This window comes from Salvelinus fontinalis, chromosome 23 (assembly GCF_029448725.1).
Source record: "Salvelinus fontinalis isolate EN_2023a chromosome 23, ASM2944872v1, whole genome shotgun sequence".
NCBI classification, from domain to species: Eukaryota; Metazoa; Chordata; class Actinopteri; order Salmoniformes; family Salmonidae; genus Salvelinus; species Salvelinus fontinalis.
In genome coordinates this window covers 30,980,044-31,002,799 of record NC_074687.1, presented here as the reverse complement: position 1 = coordinate 31,002,799, position 22,756 = coordinate 30,980,044, and the positions used below count along the sequence as shown (strand labels likewise).

The window sequence follows — 22,756 nt, the reverse complement described above, 5'->3', positions numbered from 1 at the left end:
ACACATACAACAACACAGAGTTACACATGGGGTATTACAAACATACAGTCAATAATACAGTAGAAAAATAAGTCTATATACAATGTGAGCAAATGAGGTGAGATAAGGGAGGTAAAAGGCAAAAAAAGGCCATGGTGGCGAAGTAAATACAATATAGCAAGTAAAACACTGGAATGGTAGATTTGCAGTGGAAGACTGTGCAAAGTAGAGATAGAAATAAGGGGGTGCAAAGGAGCAAAATAAATAAATACAGTAGGGGGAGAGGTAGTTGTTTGGGCTAAATTATAGATGGGCTATGTACAGGTGCAGTGATCTGTGAGCTGCTCTGACAGCTGGTGCTTAAAGCTAGTGAGGGAGATAAGTGTTTCCAGTTTCAGAGATTTTTGTAGTTCGTTCCAGTCATTGGTAGCAGAGAACTGGAAGGAGACGCGGGCAAAGGAAGAATTGGTTTTGGGGGTGACCAGAGAGATATACCTGCTGGAGGGCGTGCTACAGGTGGGCGCTGCTATGGTGACCAGCGAGCTGAGATAAGGGGGGACTTTACCTAGCAGGGTCTTGTAGATGACCTGGAGCCAGTGGGTTTGGCGACGAGTATGAAGCGAGGGCCAGCCAACGAGAGCGTACAGGTCGCAGTGGTGGGTAGTATATGGGGCTTTGGTGCCAAAACGGATGGCACTGTGATAGACTACATCCAATTTGCTGAGTAGAGTGTTGGAGGCTATTTTGTAAATGACATCGTCGAGGATCGGTAGGATGGTCAGTTTTACAAGGGTATGTTTGGCAGCATGAGTGAAGGATGCTTCATTGCGAAATAGGAAGCCAATTCTAGATTTAACTTTGGATTGGAGATGTTTGATGTGAGTCTGGAGGGAGAGTTTACAGTCTAACCAGACACCTAGTTATTTGTAGTTGTCCGCATATTCTAAGTCAGAACCGTCCAGAGTAGTGATGTTGGACGGGAGGGCAGGTGCAGGCAGCGATCGGTTGAAGAGCATGCATTTCGTTTTACTTGCATTTACAATTGGAGGCCACGAAGGAGAGTTGTATGGCATTGAAGCTCGTCTGGAGGTTAGTTAACAGTGTCCCAAGAAGGGCCAGAAGTATACAGAATGGTGTTGTCTGCGTAGAGGTGGATCAGAGACTCACCAGCAGCAAGAGCGACATCATTGATGTATACAGAGAAGATAGTCGGTTCAAGAATTGAACCCTGTGGCACCTCCATAGAGACTACCAGAGGCCCGGACAACAGGCCCTCCGATTTGACACACTGAACTCTGTCAGAGAAGTAGTTGGTGAACCAGGCGAGGCAATAATTTGAGAAACCAAGGCTGTTGAGTCTGCCGATAAGAATGTGGTGATTGACAGAGTCGAAAGCCTTGACCAGGTCAATGAATACGGCTCCACAGTATTGTTTCTTATCGATGGTGGTTAGGATATTGTTTAGGGCCTTGAGCGTGGCTGAGGTGCACCCATGACCAGCTCTGAAACCAGATTGCATAGCAGAGAAGGTACGGTGGGATTCGAAATGGTCGGTAATCTGTTTGTTGACTTGGCTTTCGAAGACCTTAGAAAGGCAGGGTAGGATAGATATAGGTCTGTAGCAGTTTGGGTCAAGAGTGTCCCCCCCCTATGAAGAGGGGGTTGATCGCAGCTGCTGTCCAATCTTTGGGAATCTCAGAGGACACGAGAGGTTGAACAGGCTAGTAATAGGAGTTGCAACAATTTTGGCAGATAATTTTAGAAAGAAAGGGCCCAGATTGTCTAGCCCGGCTGATTTGTAGGGGTCCAGATTTTGCCGCTCTTTCAGAACATCAGCTGACTGGATTTGGGAGAAGGAGAAATGGGGAAAGCTTGGGCGAGTTTCTGTGGGGGGTGCAGTGCTGTTGACCGGGGTAGGGGTAGCCAGGTGGAAAGCATGGCCAGCCGTAGAAAAATGCTTAATGAAATTCTCAATTATAGTGGATTTATCTTAACTGACTTGCCTAGTTAAATAAAGGTTAAATAAATCAACAGGTGGACTCCAATCATGTTGTAGAAATATTTCAAGGATGATGAATGGAAACAGGATGCACCTGAGCTCAATTTCGAGTCTCATAGCAAAGGGGCTGAATACTTCAAAAATGTCTAAACTTGTTTTGTCTTTATGGAGTACTGTGTGTAGATTTGAGGATTTAAAAATTATATATATTTAAGCAATTTTAGAATACGGCTTTAACGTAACAAAGCGGGAAAACTAAAGCGGTCGGAATACTTTCTGAAGGCACTGTATGCATTTATTAGAATTATCTGCATTTCACTAAATCAGTATGAATTCAAAATTACATACAGTTGAAGAAAAACCTTGATGTATCTAAAATGGCATTAGCAAGTTCTGAAAACGGTGTTAAATGAATCTATATTTTGCAGTCTCGACGAGTATCATTTGCCGACCCAATCCAACACCAGGAGCTGGCAGATGACATTGACCGTCGCAGCCCGATCATCCGATCCAGCTCCCCAAGAGCCAAAACTGCCAGCAGCAGCATCACTCAGCCTAAGGTATATGCTCCACTAGTGATGTTTATTAAATGTCATTTTATATAGTTTGCACAAAATCCTTATAGGCTTGATTTAGGGTTAAGAATGTGCCACTTGGACTTTCGCGTAAATCATTCATCGTCATCAATGGGAGACAATGTGTAGAATATGTTAGTTAATCATGCAGATATCAAGTGAGAATACCACTTTATAAGTGGCCACAGATTAACAGAACTTTGCCTTTATTTTGTTTTGATGTCTTACATTTTGACTCTTAGCCTAACCTCTGCTCTATATTGCAGTATATCACAACACCAACAAAGGGCCTACTGATCCTTAGTCCACGCAATCTCTGCAGCCCGGGGTACAAGAGCTCCAAGAAATGCCTGGTATGTATCCCCAGATACACAGGAAGTTCCCAAGTTATTTTCAGACATGATCATAAATGCAACACGGTTTACCTTTTTAAATCCAAATTCAATCATTTTTAACCAAATATATCCGATTATAGAAACCTTATTATCAAGAACAAGGACATTCATTTTACTGCATACAGAAATGCATGATATCTCAAAGTGCATGATTGTTGAAGAACAAATGTATGAGTCCAATTCCTTTGATCAGTGGCTGACTTGATGAATGTTGTTTCAGATCTCAGAGATGAGCCAGGAGCCAAGGCCCATCCCTAAGGACTGTGTGTACCCGGCCCTGGTCAGCTGTTCTACTCCTGTGGAGGCGGTACTGCCTCAGATCACCTCCAACATGTGGTGAGGACATAAATCCCTTAATGATAGAACTTTTTTCTGGCTGGCTAAATCTGACATACTAGCTAGGTTTCCATCCAATTGACAACAGATTTTCATGTGAATGTTCTAAAATCTGCATTAAAACAATATGTGCATTTTCACACCAGAGGTTTCCATCAAATTGACTTGTGGATAAAATGCAGTGTGTTGATAACGTAGTGTACACAAAAAAAATATTTTGCGGTTTAATGTAACCCCACCCCCGACCCCCCCCCAAAAAAATCCCTACATGTTGATGATTATGGACAAGAGAGCGAGATTCTTTTTAGTTGTCAAACGGCAGCCAAGTATTGATCATCATGTCACCAGAATAAGACCCTCAATTTATTGAAAGGAGCATCAAGCTCATCACTGTGCACTTTCACCTCCCTGTGAAGTTCATCATAATATATTTCATCTGTAGCCTAATAAACGGCATGCTTTCCTGAGTCGTAGTGGGAGGACCAGACAACATATCGCGTTTACTTCAATATGATGGTTTTATATCAATATTGTCGCATAAAGGCGTTTCCGCCATCATTTCTCGCTTAATTCATTTTACCAACAAAGTTCCCATGTTGTCTAGCATATTGTTTTGTCGACATTTGGAAGACAATTTTCTGTTTCCATCAGGCCTGTCTTGACATTTTTTATCCGACATTTACTTTACGCATTAAAAGGTTGCCAGAAATGTGGATTTTATTTGCATTGTCCCTGTCAAATAAACCGAATAAAAGTGTTGCTGACATCCAAAACTTTATAGTAAACCGTTTGGGATCTTTCCCCCCAGACATGGAGAGATTTATTTTTTTATTTTCTCTCTTCCTATAGGCCTCGTGGTTTTGGTCATCTTGTGCGTGCCCGTAATATCAAAACGGTTGGAGACCTCAGTGCTCTCACACCCAGCGAAATCAAGAACCTTCCCATTCGCTCGCCAAAGATCTCTAATGTGAAGACAGCACTTAAAACATACCACGAACAGCAGGTAATGCCTAAAACTTTCAAAACTAACTTTCCACCACCTTCTAAAAAATGAACATGAAATCTCTTCTGTTCACCTTATCTTACCAGATAAATAATTGTCCGACATAGATTATAACTGCAGATAAAACCCACCTGAACGGGCTGTATCTGACTGTTTGCCTTGTCCTTGCTTCAGCGGAAGGGCCGTAGTGATGAGTTGAAGAGTTTTGAAGAGATGGAGAACATGACATCAGAGCTGGAGGAGCCAACCCTTCCTCAGAACCAGGAAGAGGAGGACAAGACTCCTGGAGAGGCCCTTGGTGAGTTCCTACCAAATACACTACACTTTGGAAAAATGTCCTAATGATAATGGTTTTGTTGGTGCCAAGCAATTTGAATTGAATATTTTACTTTAACAATCAATCACATTTCTAGCCCTTTTAAAAGCAACAGTTGTCACAGTGCTGTACTGTAACCCAGCCTAGGCCACAGTTGAATTACTGTTTTATTTGTTTTTAGATCACAATGGCGCAAATTTTTTTTTTATAAACCTTCAATCTAGTTTAAGTGATCTGTAGTATTACTAATATCACTCGTCTACAGTATGTCATACATGGTCTTCTCTCTGATCCCTGCTGTAGCCACAGAGATGTTGGATGAGCCAGTGTCCATGGAGCAGGGTCCAGAGGAGAGACTGGACCAGAACAGGCCTGACCACCAGAGGCCTGAGGGGGATCTTCTTTTGGAGGCGGAGTCTTTGGGAGCTCGTCTAGCTGGGGAGGAACTGAGCCGCTGCTCCCCTGACCAGCTTGTTCAGCTCCATGATAAGCTGGGAGAGATGATGAAGAATGTAGTGGTGCAGCTGCAGAGCAGACTACTTTCTCAGAACAAGGACAGTGGACTCTGATCAAAACGGTCTACGGGGTTTGGATTGCCCGACGTGATGTCAATTGAGGGTGCCTATTGACATTAGTGTTTGAATTTTTAGAGATTTTTTTATATGGGTGGCCAGGCCCCTCAGCCCCCATGGACTTCGAACCTGAACACCCCAATCGCTGTTTTTCCTATTACACTCTTAACAGAGTTAATCAGGACTGTGCTACAAGTTGACTAGGATCTATGTTTTTAACTCCTGTTGTCTTTCTCCTGATGGGTGAGGGAGGTGTTTTATAAATGCTCACTACTTTACTTATCTTTTTAGCCTGAAAGGTGGGGTGATGATGATTAACTGTCGCTATGGTAAGAGTGAAAGGGAAGCATGGTCTCTGATTGGCTGTTCCAAGACTTTGCCATGAATTGACTTTTTAGCAATAAATACTGGCCAGGAGGGTGGCACTTTTTACGTGCATAAATAAAGGATGCGAAAACGTATGAGGGTACTTTTTTTTGCGTACTTAAGTAAAGCATGCGGACCCTTATGAGGGCAATTATTTTGGATGTATAGGGGGATGGAAAGTGTAATGGTCTATTTTTACGCTTACAGTCGGTGGGCATCATATTTTGAATTGATGACTCTTAAGGGCTTTCCAGGCGAGCAGCGGGGGGTGGAGTGGCCCATTCATTTTCAATGGAGCTAAAACAGCCTACGTGGTGATATGTTAGCACGTACGTGCAACAGCAGGACCAGGAAGCTAACTTACCACAGGCCCAGCCATTCAGAATGAGTTTTTCCCCACAAAGGGCTTTAATACAGAAATACTCCTCAGCAGCTGGGATCTTTAAATTAAGGTAATGAAAAATGTACATTGAGTTTATATTTTTGTTCATTATTTATTTTTGGTCTATATAAACTTTACTGGCTCATCTTCACAGGTTGTGTCAATATCAAAATTATTATTGATATACCTTGAATCAATAAGCAAGTTGCTGTAACGAGAATAAACATTTTCCATAAGCTCACGCCACAGCTAGCTTTATTTACATTTACATTTAAGTCATTTAGCAGACGCTCTTATCCAGAGCGACTTACAAATAGGTGCGTTCACGTTATGACATCCAGTGGAACAGCCACTTTACAACAGTGCATCTAAATATTTTAAGGGGGGGGGGGGTCAGAAGGATTACTTTATCCTATCCTAGGTATTCCTTAAAGAGGAGGGGTTTCAGGTGTCTCCGGAAGGTGGTGATTGACTCCGCTGTCCTGGCGTTGTGGGGAAGTTTGTTCCACCATTGGGGTGCCAGAGCAGCGAACAGTTTTGACTGGGCTGAGCGGGAACTGTACTTCCTCAGTGGTAGGGAGGCGAGCAGGCCAGAGGTGGATGAACGCAGTGCCCTTGTTTGGGTGTAGGGCCTGATCAGAGCCTGAAGGTACTGAGGTGCCGTTCCCCTCGCAGCTCCGTAGGCAAGCACCATGGTCTTGTAGCGGATGCGAGCTTCAACTGGAAGCCAGTGGAGAGAGCGGAGGAGCGGGGTGACGTGAGAGAACTTGGGAAGGTTGAACACCAGTCGGGCTGCGGCGTTCTGGATGAGTTGTAGGGGTTTAATGGCACAGGCAGGGAGCCCAGCCAACAGCGAGTTGCAGTAATCCAGACGGGAGATGACAAGTGCCTGGATTAGGACCTGCGCCGCTTCCTGTGTGAGGCAGGGTCGTACTCTGCGGATGTTGTAGAGCATGAATCTACAGGAACGGGCCACCGCCTTGATGTTATTTGAGAACGACAGGGTGTTGTCCAGGATCACGCCAAGGTTCTTAGCGCTCTGGGAGGAGGACACAATGGAGTTGTCAACCGTGATGGCGAGATCATGGAACGGGCAGTCCTTCCCCGGGAGGAAGAGCAGCTCCGTCTTGCCGAGGTTCAGCTTGAGGTGGTGATCCGTCATCCACACTGATATGTCTGCCAGACATGCAGAGATGTGATTCGCCACCTGGTTATTTGTTTTTATTTAACTAGGCTTGTCAGTTAAGAACACATTCTTATTTACAATGACGGCCAAACCAGGAAACACTGGGCCAATTGTGCGCCGCCCTATGGGACTCCCAATCACGGCCGGATGTGATCCTGTTGCCAGTGGTGCTACCGAATTGGAACCTCTTCTATAGTGCAACTGGATGGTGCGTTGTCAAGGAGGGTGATAGTGTGTTGACGAGGCTCGAACCTGGGGCCTTTCTGTCGTGTTATGGGCAGTTTATCCTGAGTTGTACTCAGGACGCTTTACTGCAAAGCACTGACGTCAGTTTCACTGCTCCCATGTTCTCCGGTTCTGCATTTTGAACTGCAATGTAGCTAAATTGAAGTGAGGAGGCCACAAGGTACAGAAATAGGAACACAAGACGGCACTAGTGCAGAGCGTGGTGTGCTTTATTAGCTACTGATTAAAGGTATATGTCTTCCTTGACCCCCAGACCTAGGTACTTGAAAGAAACAAAACACACATGCAACTAGCGGCCAGCCTTCAGGAGGGAAGAGGCTACTCTTTTACAACTTCAGAACGCACAACTCTTCAGAAACTGGGGTGTGAAACGCTCTGAACGTTGTAGATGGAAATACAATGAATAGAGCTGACATGGTTCCCTATTCTCTGATGAACAAACATCTGTTCTACACAATACATTTCTCTGAACTTTCTGTAATGTTACATCCTGAACAGACCCATGGTTTAAGGTTAGATCATTGAGGCAATGGCACACATCCTTTGTATTTTTTTTCTTCATCAACCCCTTGTAGACTTAGGTGATAATACAACTTTATTCTCTCCATACGTTCTCTTTTACATTGCATGTAGCCCATCTCTTGTGTGAAAGTTAACTTTAAAGCTTTAAGAATATTTAACTGATAAATACATTTGCCTGCAATTTACACAATGGGATTTTGTCATATCATTGTTATTGCAAAACAAGGTTTAACATTCAACAGTAGTCTATATATTGGTATGTTTATTTCTACGTCATCCACAGGGGATAATGAAACGGGCGTCAACAATTTCATGTAGACACTATACTATAGTAGACTAATAATCGTTACACAGCTACTAAAATCTAATTTAAGCACTAGTCTACACAAAAGGTTTACGAAGTGACCCAGGTAGGGGCAGGGAGCCTAGTGGATGTCTCGCACACTCTGGAGGAAGGATTGGGGGGGATGGGCAGGCCTTGTCTTTAGATAACCTCAACATAATTGGCCGGCAGCATGCCAGTCTTGCCTGAGCGCTGCACGGTGCCGTACATCCAACCTTCATCGATGGCCTGCACGTTTACGATGACATCACCGTCCTTAAAGGACACCTCGTCACTGTCGGCAGAGGAGTAGTCATACATGGCACGCACCGTTTTCTGAAAGGGACAAAACATGTATTTTAGTCATGGTAGCTGATAAAGAAAGCAGTGGATGGTTTACTGACATCTTTTTTTCAAATCCATTTTTGGAACAAAATAGTGCACAACATCCCACCAAATGGATTTTGCCAAAAACTCCCAACACAGGACTCCTTGTTTTTCGGGCATCTCCCTTCCCAATGCGGAGGCAATAAAATGTCTAATTCTGTTTTACAGTCAGTCAGCAGCAGCAGCCAATAAACTGAGGACTGGTTGCCATGGTAATGACACATGGTACATGGGTACAGTACTCACCCCGGTGGTGGAGGGGTGGGAGGGGACAGAGGACACTGTGGTCTGCTGGGTGGCTACAGAGGAAGACCTCTGCTGCAGCTCCACGGTCTTGGTGTGTGTGTAGCCTGCGGGAGATAGGAAAGACAGTCAAGTCAGCCGTCAAAGTTAGTTATGGATACTTCTATCAAAGAGGAGTGGGCACATGGTACTGACTATACTAAGTATTGATGAGGTTTGAATATATAGGTCTTAAATCCATATGGACACAAACTTCAAGTGGTCCAAAGTGGTTTGGTGGTGTGATATCTGAACTTGGTTGTGATTGAGCAGAGGAGGACCTACTACAGTAGACCTACCCATAGAGGGGAGAGTGAAGCCGTTGCTGTATAGCGACATGTGGTGTCCTGGGTCCTCAGACACCTCAGACTTCTCATCGCCAACACCACTCATAGCACTGGTAGAGCGGGAGTGCTCCTTGCTGCGTCGCTGGGCTTGGACTGTCAGATAAGGAATGTCATGGGTTGAATCATTTTTGTATTTTAAGCTACAGGTAACTGCCAACATATTGGAAACACGTGAGTAAATGAGGGTTCCGTAGTCCCCGCCACGTAATTGGCCGGCAGCGTGCCAGTCCCCTCCAAGCTCATCACAAACCTGGGGACCCAGGGACTGAACACCTCCCTCTGCAACTGTATCCTGGACTTCCTGACGGGCCGGCCCCAGGCGTTGAGGGTAGGCAGCAACACAGGGCCCCTCATGGGTGTGTGCTTAGTTCCCTCCTGTACTCCCTGTTCAATCCCGACTGTGTTTCTAAGCATGACTCCAACACCATCATCAAGTTTGCTGACGACAAGAAGGTGCTAGGCCTGATGAGACCGCCTACAGAGAGGACGTCAGAGACCTAGCAGTGTGGTGCCGGGACAACAACCACGCTCGCCCTCAATGTCAGTCAGACCAAGGAGCTGATCGTGGACTACAGGAGAAGGAAAGGAGCGCATGCCCGCAAGGACAGGTCACATTGATCTGGTACTGGTACTCCCCAGATATAGCTCCATTCTTGGGTATTTTATTCCTCGTTTTAATATTTATTTTTATTTCACCTTTATTTAGCCAGGTAGGCTAGTTGGGAACAAGTTCTCATTTACAACTGTGACCTGGCCAAGATGAAACATACAACACAAAGTTACACATGGAATAAACAAAGAGGGCAAGGTAAACGCCAGTAAATACACAGCCATTCTGAGTGATCACCTTCAACCTATGATTAATCATTTCTATCCTGATGGGAGTGGATGACAATGTCCCCATCCACAGGGCACACATGGTCACTGAATGGTTTGATGAGCATGAAAACGATGTAAACCATATGCCATGGCCATCTGAGATAGCGTTTCCCCCCACCATCAACAAAACACTAAATGATGGAATTGTTACGCATTCCTCCTGACAGAGTTCAACACAGTTGTAGAATCTATGCCAAGGCGCATTGAAGCCGTTCTGGCTGCTCGTGGTGGCCCAACGACCTATTAAGACACTTTGCTGGTGTTTCCATTATTTTGGCTGTTACCTGTATAACTAATTCAGAATTCTTTAATTTATATGATTTCCTGTAATATAAATCATGTCATGCTCAGGCGTGTCTCACCTGACATCATGTGCAGACTCCTGGACTGAATGTTGTCCTCAGCAGGGTCATAGTCAAACACAGAGCCGGGATTGGTGCGCCATACACGTAGATCTGAGGGTGAACAGACAGACAGGTTTTAATGGTCTGCTGGGGTTTCCAATACCTGCAATTTTCTTAATTGTCCATGTACGTATTCTGACCCATTCTGCGTTAAGAAGTACATCGTATATCTAGGCTTGGATTCAATCCGACCGCGTTTGTAGATAATGTGGCTTTTAAAGGCTAAATTAGCGCATTGATTTTAGGTAAGATTCAGTTGGGATTTACATTTAAATGTCAAGTGCGCTGTAGCCAGCATTGGAAAAAGAACACAAAAGACACATTCATAGTAAAAAATCAACAAGTATTTGTTTTTAAATATATTTAAATATCAAAAGTAAATGTAATTGCTCAAATATACTTATGTACAAAAGTAAAAGTATAAATTATTCAAAATTCAAACCAGACAGACAGGCAAACCAGACAGCCCCATTTTAGTTTTAGTTTAGTTTTTGGATAGCCAGGGGCATACTCCAACCCTCAGACATCATATACAAAATAAGCATTTGTTTTTAGTGAGTCCGCCAGATCAGAGGCAGTAGGGATGACCAGGGATTTTCTCTTGATAAGTGCGTGAATTGGACAGTTTTCCTGTGCTGCTAAAGCATTCAAAATGTAACGAGTACTTTTGGGTGTCAGGAAAATGTATGGAGTAAAAAGTACATTATTTTATTTAGGTATGTAGTGGAATAAAATTAAGTTGTCAAAAATAGATACCCCAAAAAACGACTTAAGTAGTATTTGAAAGTGTTTGTACTTTCCACCACTGGCTGTAGCACGGTTTCAGATTGATTCACGGAACTACAGTGTGTGTGTGTGTGTGTGTGTGTGTGTGTGTTTTATTGGGTACCAGTGACAGTCTCCTGTTCGTGCTCCACGACGCGTCTCTTCTCCATCTCGACCACGCGTCTCTGGATGCCACGGTAGTTGATGTCGCTGAACTCCTGGGTGTTCTTCTTCACGCGGTCCATGACAGGGTCAGAGGTAGTGGGAGTGAAGCTGCCCTTAGTCCTTTCAAAGTCCTGGTGGTATTTCACCTGGTGGACACAGCACTGGGATGGTTTTACATCGGTAGGGAATGCGTCATCAACTTGGTATGGCATGTGTTATTTCATTTTAATAAAGGACTAAGTGGAAAGCCTAGTTCTATTTAAGTGGTATGGTTTAACATTGGTACGAATTATGACAGTTATACATTTTTGTCTGGCATCAGTTATTACATATACATTACTCTTTACAAGCTTAATAACATGTAGAAAAACCAGAGACTAACTCCAGAAATGTTGCGTTGTGTTTCCTTGACCCGTCTCATCTCAGGTGTGTCCAACACAAAGGCAGCCTTGCCCTGGACCTGCTTACGGAAGCTGTCAGAGTACAACACCTGTGGGATGGCAGAGAGGACAGCAGAGGAACAACGTGAGCACCAGAGTTAACAGATAGGCCCACTCTAAGAAGAGCTTATTATTGGGACCTCCGACAGATGATATTAGCAGGGAGGTTCAAACATTCAGAGTGGGTGTGGATTAAGAGGGTGTGTCCCAATTCATAAGGGGGTTAGGAGTGTGTTTTCCTATCCTTAATGGGGGTGATAGGAGTGGGAGAAAGTCAGGGGAACAGGAGGAAGTTGACTAGTTTCAACAACTGGCGAGTGGGTTAGCGATGATAATATTGACAACACATCACAGCTGGTGAGTGGTATTAAAATAGATGAGGAGAGTAGAGGCTGACTACTGTGTATCTGATTAATATGGTTAACTAAAGCCAGAAGAAGAAGTTAGAGAGGGTTAACGTGGGTTCTAAAGGGGCACACAGGTCATGGCTGGTGTACCGAGCTAATCTGTTCTTGGTTCCGTTTCGCTCTCTCCATCTCCGGAGTGAACACTTGGGGTGTTCCTTTAGCAGAACTGTCTTTATACAACACCTACAGAACAGAAACACAATGCCCCCCAAGGGACAGTAAGACACACTGCAACAACACAGACAGCAATCACACAACCCAACACACACACACTAAAACATCTGTAGCCTCCACAGCATGGCAAGGATGTTAGTTGCCACACTAAAACAGGAGATATAATAACACAAAACTAACAGAACACTGCTGTGGAGAGGAGATAAAAACTTGTGGAAAAAAGGTTATGGAAAGGGGAAAATGGAAAAGCAAAAACAGGGAGCCACATCGTAGAGTTTTTTTTTGGCTGAGGTTGGAATTAAGGGAGAGTCAAAGGTGATTTACTGATGTTGGAAGGTGGATGGATGGATAGATAGGAGGGAGAAGGACGGATGTGTTAAATTGGGAATTTTGATTGTTGATGACAGGGGCTGTAGCTCAGGGAGCTCCAGCCTGAACCGATGGGCATCGCTGATGCAGGAAGATAAAAGGAGTATATGAGGGTTGATGATGAGGGTCAGGAGATAAAGAAGACGGTTTAAGGAGGTGAGGGATGGTCAGGTGAGGGAGGGTCATGCTCAAATGTCAACTAAACCCAGTGAAAAACACAGAAACACGTGTTGGTGGGTTCAATGGTTTCCTCTAGTACCGAGCTGATGTTCTTCTGCATCTCACGGACCCTCTTCACCTCTGGTAGGTCTGAGACGGCTGTGCCCTGCCCCAACGAGTCCTTGTACTTTATCTACACATCAGATCAGCAGCACGAGTCCCATGCAGAGTAGAGGAGATGTCACAATGGACATACACACAGAGAGCAACCGTAAGCCAGAGACAGACAGCAGCTACAAATGGCATTGAACTCATAATAGCACAAGGACAAGAGCAACTACAGAGGAATAAAGCTAGAATGAACACACAGGACACAGCAACAACTTCAGCAACAGCATTTTGGGCCTCACCTCTTAGATGGAAACATGTCATCACAGAGAGGGGTTCCCCCACAATATATTGTTCAGACATAGTTACATGTTACCAGAGAACTTGACATTGTAAAATCATCATCTACTTGCTTAATTTTTGGGAAAAATGTTTAACTGAAACGAGCTACATTAGTATTATGACTACATGATAGGTTTGATGAGATGGTGATAAAGGATTGTTTAATAGGGTATCTTTCACAGATAACAGTTTTGAGGTGGGGTGAGATTGGAAAGGGTTGGACAGGGGAATTAAAGAGGGGTTGGAGTTGTACAGGGGCTTGAAAAATAGGAGCAGGACAGACAGGAGTATATGGATGGTAGATGGAAGGTAGGTAGGTGGATCACACTATAATTCTATGTACCGTGCTAATGTGTTGCTGATTGCGTTTAACTCTCTCCATCTCTGGGGTGTCTGACAGAGCTGTCCCTCTTCCCAAATCCTCTTTGTACTGAATCTTTAAACAGTAACACGAGGACAACCAGTCAGAAAGAGGGTTGATCGCCCATTCAAATAATAACAAAGGATATTGTAAACTTATGATGGCCGCCATAAAATGCATGCAAAGGTTTGGGTTATAGTTAAACTACTGTTCTGAAATCTCATAGCACTTCAGTAAAGAAACTGAGTAGAAATAAAATCAAAAGATTTTTTTTAAAGTATGATGAAATTAATAGAATCAAAAAATGAAGAAGAAAACTCTAAGAGCAATTTGTCGGGTGGGACAAAAACAGATTGAAAAAAAAAAATGTAAGGGGATGGTTCTATTTGGGCCTTTAGTTTGGAGGAAAAAGGATGTTACGTTGTTTTGTATTCAGGAGGAAGCGCTATGTTTCATCTTAGCACACAGAAGTCAAAGGTCAGGAGAATAACCACTGATAGTTTAGGGGGCATTATTTGACATCAGTTAGGGGTCATATGACAGAGAAGGTAGGAGTTTTTTGGGAGTTTGTTGGTTGGGAAATTAAGCGAGGCTAGATAGAAACTCTAATACCGAGCTGATGTTCTTCTGCATCTCACGAACCCTCTTCACCTCAGGTAGGTCTGAGACGGCTGTTCCCTGACCCAACGAGTCCTTGTACTTTATCTACCATAAGGGTTCCATGAGGAACACAGAGACAAAGCAAGACAGATATAAAGCACACACATACTGTACATACATACAGCAGCAAAGACGAGGGCCTCACTGAAAACAGTGACAATGCAGCTGGCGTAAAGCACAAGAACATTCACATGTAGGTAAAACAGTCATGATTGTTAACAGCAGTTAAGTTTACAGCATATACAGTTTATAACACTATACTTAATGTAGCTGAATAGGAAACTTCTGAGCGAATGAAAGTTCGATATTTGGTTTAGTTTATTACAGATCTTAGATGTAATGAATTATTGTTTTGTTTGATGACTTCTGTTGAGTCTGCTGGGACAATGAACTCTGAGATTAGTATAAACTCTGCAGAACGGTGTTGAAAAGGTGGAAATTAAAAATGGTTGCCATTATGCAAAGATTAAACCATTATATGGTCTAGTTTTTAAAAATATGGGAACTGTGTTGGTGGTGGTGAGGGGGTCAGCATGGAGCCTATGGCATGGAAGTGTAGCCTGAGTGAAGATGGGTGGAGAGGAGAAGAAAAGCAGGGTCACACTATAGTGTACCGTGCTAATGTTTGTCTGATTGCGTTTAACTCTGTCCATCTCTGGGGTGTCTGACAGAGCTGTTCCTCCTCCCAAATCCTCTTTGTACTGAATCTTTAAACAGTAACACAGGACAACCAATCAGAAATAGCGTTGATCGCCCACTTAAATACAAACAAAGGATATTGTAAACTTATGATGGCCGCCATAAAATACATGCAAGGGTTTGGGTTATAGTTAAACTACTGTTCTAAAATCTCACAGCACTTCAGTAAAGAAACTGAGAATACATAAAAAATTAAAAATAAAGTATGATGAAATTATTTGAAACAAAAATTGGAGAAGAAAAATCTAAATGCAGTTTGTTTGTCTGGTGGGACACAGATTGAAAAACAAGAAAACTAAAAGGGGATGGTTCTATTTGGGCCTTTAGTTTGGAGGAAAAAGGATGTTACGTTATTTTGTATTCAGGAGGAAGCGCTAGGTTTCATCTTAGCACACAGAAGTCAAAGGTCAGGAGAATAACCACTGATAGTTTAGGGGCATTATTTGAGGTCCTGTTAGGGGTCATATGACAGAGAAGGTAGGAGTTTGTTGTTTGGGAAATTAAGCGGGGCTAGATAGAAACTCTAATACCGAGCTGATGTTCTTCTGCATCTCACGAACCCTCTTCACCTCAGGTAGGTCTGAGACGGCTGTTCCCTGACCCAACGAGTCCTTGTACTTTATCTACCATAGGGGTTCCATGAGGAACACAGAGACAAAGCAAGACAGATATAAAGCACACACATACTGTACATACATACAGCAGCAAAGACGAGGGCCTCACTGAAAACAGTGACAATGCAGCTGGCGTAAAGCACAAGAACGTTCACATGTACTGTAGGTAAAACAGTCATGATTGTTAACAGCAGTTAAGTTTACAGCATATACAGTTTATAACACTATACACAATGTAGCTGAATAGGAAACTTCTGAGCGAATGAAAGTTCAATATTTGGTTAAGTTTATTACAGATCTTAGATGTAATGAATTATTGTTTTGTTTGATGACTTCTGTTGAGTCTGCTGGGACAATGAACTCTGAGATTAGTATAAACTCTGCAGAACAGTGTTGAAAAGGTGGAAATTAAAAATGGTTGCCATTATGCAAAGATTAAACCATTATATGGTCTAGTTTAAAAAAAATATGGGAACTGTGTTGGTGGTGGTGTGGGGGTCAGCATGGAGCCTATGGCATGGAAGTGTAGCCTGAGTGAAGATGGGTGGAGAGGAGAAGAAAAGCAGGGTCACACTATAGTGCACCGTGCTAATGTTTGTCTGATTGCGTTTAACTCTGTCCATCTCTGGGGTGTCTGACAGAGCTGTTCCTCTTCCCAAATCCTCTTTGTACTGAATCTTTAAACAGTAACACAGGACAACCAATCAGAAATAGGGTTGATCGCCCACTTAAATACAAACAAAGGATATTGTAAACTTATGATGGCCGCCATAAAATACATGCAAGGGTTTGGGTTATAGTTAAACTACTGTTCTAAAATCTCACAGCACTTCAGTAAAGAAACTGAGAATACACTTAAAAAAATAAAAAAGTATGATGAAATTATTTGAAACAAAAATTGGAGAAGAAAAATCTAAATGCAGTTTGTTTGTCTGGTGGGACACAGATTGAAAAACAAGAAAACTAAAAGGGGATGGTTCTATTTGGGCCTTTAGTTTGGAGGAAAAAGGATGTTACGTTATTTTGTATTCAGGAGGAAGCGCTAGGTTTCATCTTAGCACACAGAAGTCAAAGGTCAGGAGAATAACCACTGATAGTTTAGGGGGCATTATTTGAGGTCAGTTAGGGGTCATATGACAGAGAAGGTAGGAGTTTTTTGGGAGTTTGTTGGTTGGGAAATTAAGCGGGGCTAGATAGAAACTCTAATACCGAGCTGATGTTCTTCTGCATCTCACGAACCCTCTTCACCTCAGGTAGGTCTGAGACGGCTGTTCCCTGACCCAACGAGTCCTTGTACTTTATCTACCATAGGGGTTCCATGAGGAACACAGAGACAAAGCAAGACAGATATAAAGCACACACATACTGTACATACATACAGTAGCAAAGATAAGGGCCTCACTGAAAACAGTGACAATGCAGCTGGCGTAAAGCACAAGAACGTTCACATGTAGGTAAAACAGTCATGATTGTTAACAGCAGTTAAGTTTACAGCATATAGAGTTTATAACACTATAAACAATGTACAGTTGAAGTCGGAAGTTTACATACACCTTAGCAAAATACATTTAAACTCAGTTTTTCACAATTCCTGACATTTAATCTTAGTAAAAATTCCCTGTCTTAGGTCAGTTAGGATCACCACTTTATTTGAAGAATGTGAAATGTCAGAATAATAGTAGAGAGAATGATTTATTTCAGCTTTTATTTCTTTCATCACATTCCCAGTGGGTCAGAAGTTTACATACACTCAATTAGTATTTGGTAGCATTGCCTTTAAATTGTTTAACTTGGGTCAAACGTTTCGGGTAGCCTTCCACAAGCTTCCCACAATAAGTTGGGTGAATTTTGGCCCATTCCTCCTGACAGAGCTGGTGTAACTGAGTCAGGTTTGTAGGCCTCCTTGCTTGCACATGCTTTTTCAGTTCTGCCTACACATTTTCTATAGGATTGAGGTCAGGGCTTTGTTATGGCCACTCCAATACCTGACTTTGTTGTCCTTAAGCCATTTTGCCACAACTTTGGAAGTATGCTTGGGGTCATTGTCCATTTGGAAGACCCATTTGCAACCAAGCTTTAACTTCCTGACTGATGTCTTGAGATGTTGCTTCAATATATTCACATAATGTTCCTTCCTCATCATGCCATCTATTTTGTGAAGTGCATCAGTCCCTCCTGCAGCAAAGCACCCCCACAACATGTTGCTATCACCCCTGTGCTTCACTGTTGGGATGGTGTACTTTGGCTTGCAAGCCTCCCCCTTTTTCCTCCAAACATAACGAAGGTCATTATGTCCAAACAGTTCTATTTTTGTTTCATCAGACCAGAGGACATTTCTCCAAAAAGTACGATCTATGTCCCCATGTGCAGTTGCAAACCGTAGTCTGGCTTTTTTATGGCGGTTTTGGAGCAGTGGCTTCTTCCTTGCTGAGCGACCTTTCAGGTTATGTAGATAAAGGACTTGTTTGACTGTGGATACAGATACTTTTGTACCTGTTTCCTCCAGCATCATCACAAGGTCCTTTGCTGATGTTCTGGGATTGATTTGCACTTTTCGCACCAAAGTACATTCATCTCTAGGAGACAGAACGCGTCTCCTTTCTGAGCGCTATGACGGCTGCATGGTCCCATGGTGTTTATACTTGCGTACTATTGTTTGTACAGATGAACGTGGTACCTTCAGGTGTTTGGAAATTGCTCCCAAGGATGAACCAGACTTGTGGAGGTCTACACATTTTATTCTGAGGTCTTGGCTGATTTCTTTTGATTTTCTCATGATGTCAAGCAAAGAGGCACTGAGTTTGAAGGTAGGCCTTGAATTACATCCACAGGTACACCTCCAATTGACTCAAATGATGTCAATTAGCCTATCAGAACCTTCTAAAGCCATGACATCATTTTCTGGAATTTTCCAAGCTGTTTAAAAGCACAGTCAACTTAGTGTATGTAAACTTCTGACCCACTAGAATTGTGATACAGTGAATTTTAAGTGAAATAATCTGTCTGTAAACAATTGTTGGAAAAATTACTTGCGTCATGCACAAAGTAGATGTCCTAACCGACTTGCCAAAACTATAGTTTTTTAACAAGAAATTTGTGGAGTGGTTGAAAAACGAGTTTTCATGACTCCAACCTAAGTGTATGTAAACTTCCGACTTCAACTGTAGCTGAATAGGAAACTTCTGAGCGAATGAAAGGTTGGTATTTGGTTAAGTTTATTACAGATCTTAGATGTAATGAATTATTGTTTTGTTTGATGACTTCTGTTGAGTCTGCTGGGACAATGAACTCTGAGATTAGTATAAACTCTGCAGAACAGTGTTGAAAAGGTGGAAATTAAAAATGGTTGCCATTATGCAAAGATTAAACCATTATATGGTCTAGTTTAAAAAAAATATGGGAACTGTGTTGGTGGTGGTGTGGGGGTCAGCATGGAGCCTATGGCATGGAAGTGTAGCCTGAGTGAAGATGGGTGGAGAGGAGAAGAAAAGCAGGGTCACACTATAGTGCACCGTGCTAATGTTTGTCTGATTGCGTTTAACTCTGTCCATCTCTGGGGTGTCTGACAGAGCTGTTCCTCTTCCCAAATCCTCTTTGTACTGAATCTTTAAACAGTAACACAGGACAACCAATCAGAAATAGGGTTGATCGCCCACTTAAATACAAACAAAGGATATTGTAAACTTATGATGGCCGCCATAAAATACATGCAAGGGTTTGGGTTATAGTTAAACTACTGTTCTAAAATCTCACAGCACTTCAGTAAAGAAACTGAGAATACACTTAAAAAAATAAAAAAGTATGATGAAATTATTTGAAACAAAAATTGGAGAAGAAAAATCTAAATGCAGTTTGTTTGTCTGGTGGGACACAGATTGAAAAACAAGAAAACTAAAAGGGGATGGTTCTATTTGGGCCTTTAGTTTGGAGGAAAAAGGATGTTACGTTATTTTGTATTCAGGAGGAAGCGCTAGGTTTCATCTTAGCACACAGAAGTCAAAGGTCAGGAGAATAACCACTGATAGTTTAGGGGGCATTATTTGAGGTCAGTTAGGGGTCATATGACAGAGAAGGTAGGAGTTTTTTGGGAGTTTGTTGGTTGGGAAATTAAGCGGGGCTAGATAGAAACTCTAATACCGAGCTGATGTTCTTCTGCATCTCACGAACCCTCTTCACCTCAGGTAGGTCTGAGACGGCTGTTCCCTGACCCAACGAGTCCTTGTACTTTATCTACCATAGGGGTTCCATGAGGAACACAGAGACAAAGCAAGACAGATATAAAGCACACACATACTGTACATACATACAGTAGCAAAGATAAGGGCCTCACTGAAAACAGTGACAATGCAGCTGGCGTAAAGCACAAGAACGTTCACATGTAGGTAAAACAGTCATGATTGTTAACAGCAGTTAAGTTTACAGCATATAGAGTTTATAACACTATAAACAATGTACAGTTGAAGTCGGAAGTTTACATACACCTTAGCAAAATACATTTAAACTCAGTTTTTCACAATTCCTGACATTTAATCTTAGTAAAAATTCCCTGTCTTAGGTCAGTTAGGATCACCACTTTATTTGAAGAATGTGAAATGTCAGAATAATAGTAGAGAGAATGATTTATTTCAGCTTTTATTTCTTTCATCACATTCCCAGTGGGTCAGAAGTTTACATACACTCAATTAGTATTTGGTAGCATTGCCTTTAAATTGTTTAACTTGGGTCAAACGTTTCGGGTAGCCTTCCACAAGCTTCCCACAATAAGTTGGGTGAATTTTGGCCCATTCCTCCTGACAGAGCTGGTGTAACTGAGTCAGGTTTGTAGGCCTCCTTGCTTGCACATGCTTTTTCAGTTCTGCCTACACATTTTCTATAGGATTGAGGTCAGGGCTTTGTTATGGCCACTCCAATACCTGACTTTGTTGTCCTTAAGCCATTTTGCCACAACTTTGGAAGTATGCTTGGGGTCATTGTCCATTTGGAAGACCCATTTGCAACCAAGCTTTAACTTCCTGACTGATGTCTTGAGATGTTGCTTCAATATATTCACATAATGTTCCTTCCTCATCATGCCATCTATTTTGTGAAGTGCATCAGTCCCTCCTGCAGCAAAGCACCCCCACAACATGTTGCTATCACCCCTGTGCTTCACTGTTGGGATGGTGTACTTTGGCTTGCAAGCCTCCCCCTTTTTCCTCCAAACATAACGAAGGTCATTATGTCCAAACAGTTCTATTTTTGTTTCATCAGACCAGAGGACATTTCTCCAAAAAGTACGATCTATGTCCCCATGTGCAGTTGCAAACCGTAGTCTGGCTTTTTTATGGCGGTTTTGGAGCAGTGGCTTCTTCCTTGCTGAGCGACCTTTCAGGTTATGTAGATAAAGGACTTGTTTGACTGTGGATACAGATACTTTTGTACCTGTTTCCTCCAGCATCATCACAAGGTCCTTTGCTGATGTTCTGGGATTGATTTGCACTTTTCGCACCAAAGTACATTCATCTCTAGGAGACAGAACGCGTCTCCTTTCTGAGCGCTATGACGGCTGCATGGTCCCATGGTGTTTATACTTGCGTACTATTGTTTGTACAGATGAACGTGGTACCTTCAGGTGTTTGGAAATTGCTCCCAAGGATGAACCAGACTTGTGGAGGTCTACACATTTTATTCTGAGGTCTTGGCTGATTTCTTTTGATTTTCTCATGATGTCAAGCAAAGAGGCACTGAGTTTGAAGGTAGGCCTTGAATTACATCCACAGGTACACCTCCAATTGACTCAAATGATGTCAATTAGCCTATCAGAACCTTCTAAAGCCATGACATCATTTTCTGGAATTTTCCAAGCTGTTTAAAAGCACAGTCAACTTAGTGTATGTAAACTTCTGACCCACTAGAATTGTGATACAGTGAATTTTAAGTGAAATAATCTGTCTGTAAACAATTGTTGGAAAAATTACTTGCGTCATGCACAAAGTAGATGTCCTAACCGACTTGCCAAAACTATAGTTTTTTAACAAGAAATTTGTGGAGTGGTTGAAAAACGAGTTTTTATGACTCCAACCTAAGTGTATGTAAACTTCCGACTTCAACTGTAGCTGAATAGGAAACTTCTGAGCGAATGAAAGGTTGGTATTTGGTTAAGTTTATTACAGATCTTAGATGTAATGAATTATTGTTTTGTTTGATGACTTCTGTTGAGTCTGCTGGGACAATGAACTCTGAGATTAGTATAAACTCTGCAGAACGGTGTTGAAAAGGTGGAAATTAAAAATGGTTGCCATTATGCAAAGATTAAACCATTATATGGTCTAGTTTTTAAAAATATGGGAACTGTGTTGGTGGTGGTGTGGGGGTCAGCATGGAGCCTATGGCATGGAAGTGTAGCCTGAGTGAAGATGGGTGGAGAGGAGAAGAAAAGCAGGGTCACACTATAGTGTACCGTGCTAATGTTTGTCTGATTGCGTTTAACTCTGTCCATCTCTGGGGTGTCTGACAGAGCTGTTCCTCCTCCCAAATCCTCTTTGTACTGAATCTTTAAACAGTAAGAGGAGGCAAAAAGTAGTGAGCGACGATTAGCCTGACACAAAACATTTCTAGATGGCACATGACAGAAGCATTACACCGGTTTGCTAACAGTAAAATAATTACCATATAATGGCACTTCACCATTGCACAAACCAGAGGTTTAAAATGTAAAAATGTTATTAACCTAAAGGTTAAAGCTGCTAATTATAGGAAAAATACAGCAACCCTGGGCACAGACGTCAATTCAACATCTATTCCATGTTGGTTCAACATAATTTCGTTGAAATGAAGTGGAAACAACGTTGATTCAACCAGTGTGTGCCCAGTGGGAAGTTTGTCTAGGATTAATCTCGCACTATCTATCATAGTTAATATCTATATTATCTACATCAAAAAGGCTGCATATCAGGGAAGGTTAACTTTCAGTTCAAAAGAGAGTAAAAAATAAGCAAAGAAATAAAAATATCAAG

The 22,756-nt window shown here is 42.4% G+C and overlaps 2 protein-coding genes across 4 annotated transcripts in view; one reads left to right on the top strand and one right to left on the bottom strand.

Annotated features, from left to right (window-relative positions):
* LOC129821115 (telomere-associated protein RIF1-like) overlaps positions 1–6,166 on the top strand; it is a 33,136-nt gene extending 26,970 nt beyond the window's left edge. For all 3 annotated transcript variants that reach the window (XM_055878424.1, XM_055878421.1, XM_055878422.1), the window contains exons 29-34: positions 2,407–2,538; positions 2,820–2,906; positions 3,169–3,284; positions 4,134–4,287; positions 4,462–4,585; positions 4,907–6,166. In XM_055878424.1, coding sequence (XP_055734399.1) covers positions 2,407–2,538; positions 2,820–2,906; positions 3,169–3,284; positions 4,134–4,287; positions 4,462–4,585; positions 4,907–5,172 — 879 coding nt within the window. In that variant the 3' untranslated portion in view covers positions 5,173–6,166. The remainder of the gene's footprint in view (positions 1–2,406; positions 2,539–2,819; positions 2,907–3,168; positions 3,285–4,133; positions 4,288–4,461; positions 4,586–4,906) is intronic.
* Positions 6,167–7,542: 1,376 nt separating this feature from the next.
* LOC129821473 (nebulin-like) overlaps positions 7,543–22,756 on the bottom strand; it is an 81,282-nt gene continuing 66,068 nt past the window's right edge. The window contains exons 125-139 of the mRNA XM_055879157.1: positions 22,201–22,293; positions 19,899–19,991; positions 19,274–19,366; positions 16,971–17,063; positions 15,063–15,155; positions 14,401–14,493; positions 13,771–13,863; positions 13,078–13,170; positions 12,366–12,458; positions 11,811–11,918; positions 11,388–11,574; positions 10,457–10,549; positions 9,168–9,308; positions 8,833–8,936; positions 7,543–8,535 (exon numbers count right to left, since the gene is read on the bottom strand). Of these exons, the coding sequence (XP_055735132.1) occupies positions 8,362–8,535; positions 8,833–8,936; positions 9,168–9,308; positions 10,457–10,549; positions 11,388–11,574; positions 11,811–11,918; positions 12,366–12,458; positions 13,078–13,170; positions 13,771–13,863; positions 14,401–14,493; positions 15,063–15,155; positions 16,971–17,063; positions 19,274–19,366; positions 19,899–19,991; positions 22,201–22,293 (1,644 nt within the window). The 3' untranslated portion in view covers positions 7,543–8,361. The remainder of the gene's footprint in view (positions 8,536–8,832; positions 8,937–9,167; positions 9,309–10,456; positions 10,550–11,387; positions 11,575–11,810; positions 11,919–12,365; positions 12,459–13,077; positions 13,171–13,770; positions 13,864–14,400; positions 14,494–15,062; positions 15,156–16,970; positions 17,064–19,273; positions 19,367–19,898; positions 19,992–22,200; positions 22,294–22,756) is intronic.